At 38.5% G+C, this 1,853-nt stretch overlaps 1 protein-coding gene across 1 annotated transcript; it reads left to right on the plus strand.

Moving 5' to 3' along the window:
- Positions 1–354: 354 nt before the first annotated feature.
- Positions 355–1,378, plus strand: LOC132188435 (transcription factor HEC2). Its single transcript, XM_059602880.1, is given in 2 exon segments — positions 355–1,138; positions 1,141–1,378. Coding segments are annotated over 2 exon segments (657 nt in total). The 5' UTR covers positions 355–520; the 3' UTR covers positions 1,180–1,378.
- The last annotated feature ends 475 nt before the right edge of the window (positions 1,379–1,853 follow it).

Consider the following 1,853-nt stretch of genomic DNA (forward strand, 5'->3'; position numbering starts at 1 on the left):
TTAAAAATTAGAAATGATAAATTAGTTCCATAAATAAGGGATTGAGATCTCGTATATCCATCTCATAAAAAAAGTCTAAAATAAGCTATATTTTAGAATTTAATGAGTTAGATAAAGGTAATTTTTTCATTACATTCTGAAACATGACTTATTTTAGATGTTTAAATAAGATAAATATATGACATTTATAAATTTGATCATCTCAAATTTAAAGAAAATTATAAAGAACTCAACCAATAAATGAGGTGGGAGACTTGTTTAAATTCCATGTGTTTCCGAGAATAAAATATTGGTCACAACTTGCTATATAAAGCCCTTCCCACTTACAGAGAGCCTGCTAGATTGATGGTCAGTTCCAGAGATAATCTTACAACTACTTTTTAATTTTCTGTCACTATTTTATTCTTCCCATCTCCCATAACTCTGCATATATCTGATAAAACCCTTCCTCGCCCATATCTGATCTGTTGCTACCTCTTCTCTGTGCGTGTGCGTGAGAGAGAGAAAGAGAAAAGAAACAATGGATGCTGACATGCTAAAATCATCAGCGCAGGATCACATGGACGTGATGACAATGATGATGCAAATGGAAAAGTTTCCTGAATTCTGTGACCCTTTTCACAACATTCCCGCATACCAATCTCTGATAAACCCAACTCCCTCCATGCCGTTCATGGGCGGCGCTCCCATTCAAGAGCCGGTGACGCCGCCCCTCCAAGCCCCCGTGATGTCATCAGGTGGGAGATTAATCAGGAACAATGCTTTGTCGAAGAACTCGTCAATGGCGGCAATGAGGGAGATGATTTTCAGGATAGCGGCTATGCAGCCTATCCACATAGACCCGGAATCGATCAAGCCGCCGAAGCGGCGGAATGTGAAGATCTCCAAGGATCCGCAGAGCGTGGCGGCTAGGCATAGAAGGGAGCGGATAAGCGAGAGGATAAGGATTCTGCAGAGACTTGTTCCTGGAGGGACGAAGATGGATACAGCTTCCATGCTCGATGAAGCTATACATTACGTGAAGTTCTTGAAGAAACAAGTGCAAACGTTGGAGCAAGCTGGGGTTAATAATAATGCTCAGATGGGTAATTTTGCTGCAGGGATGACGAATGTGAATTACTCTACCTTGGTCAAGGCTTGCCAGCCTGCTCAAATGGTGGGGTCCTTCCAAATGCCTAGGTGATTGATTATATATGGAAGATTATATCGAGTCTTCATGCGTTTCTTCTTCCTCCATCTTTTTCTTAATTAGTGTGTATCAAACAGCTCTCTCTAATGGATGTCATTGCTCATATCAGTTAATTAATTAACCTTTTTTTTATTTTCTTGAGGACGTTTAATTAATATTCTGAATGCAAAAATTGAAATAATGGCTTCATTATTTGGTCTCAGCGAGTGTATGTTACATGCAATTTAGTCAAAGAAAAACCGTAGTATTTCTCATTTTCTATAGTTTTTTTTTAAGCTTCATTTTGGGTACTGTTCAAAGTGCTATAGCTTGTAGCTGATGATCCAATCATATATAATAAATGAAAATGCAAGCCCATTTGAAAAAAAAAAATTAAGGTAGACCAGACCAGAACTTGGTGACACCTGCACCTTTGTCATTTTCTCTCTTACATTTTTTTGCACTTGTGGGACTGTCCAGTCTATCACAGGACGGCATTGGGGCCAGTCAGCTCGTGTTTTTTTTTTTCTTTTTTTTTAACTTTTTTTTTGTTTACGGTACAAGAGGTTACGAGAGAGGATTTTCCCGCTCTTAATCCAAATGTAAGAGAGAATAAGAGATCCTATGAGAGCTAAGTAATGCTTTAGTCACCCGTCAAAGGAGTTAGTTACGTACGTATATATTA

The sequence above is a fragment of the Corylus avellana genome, chromosome ca7, assembly GCF_901000735.1.
Source record: "Corylus avellana chromosome ca7, CavTom2PMs-1.0".
Lineage (NCBI taxonomy): Eukaryota > Viridiplantae > Streptophyta > Magnoliopsida > Fagales > Betulaceae > Corylus > Corylus avellana.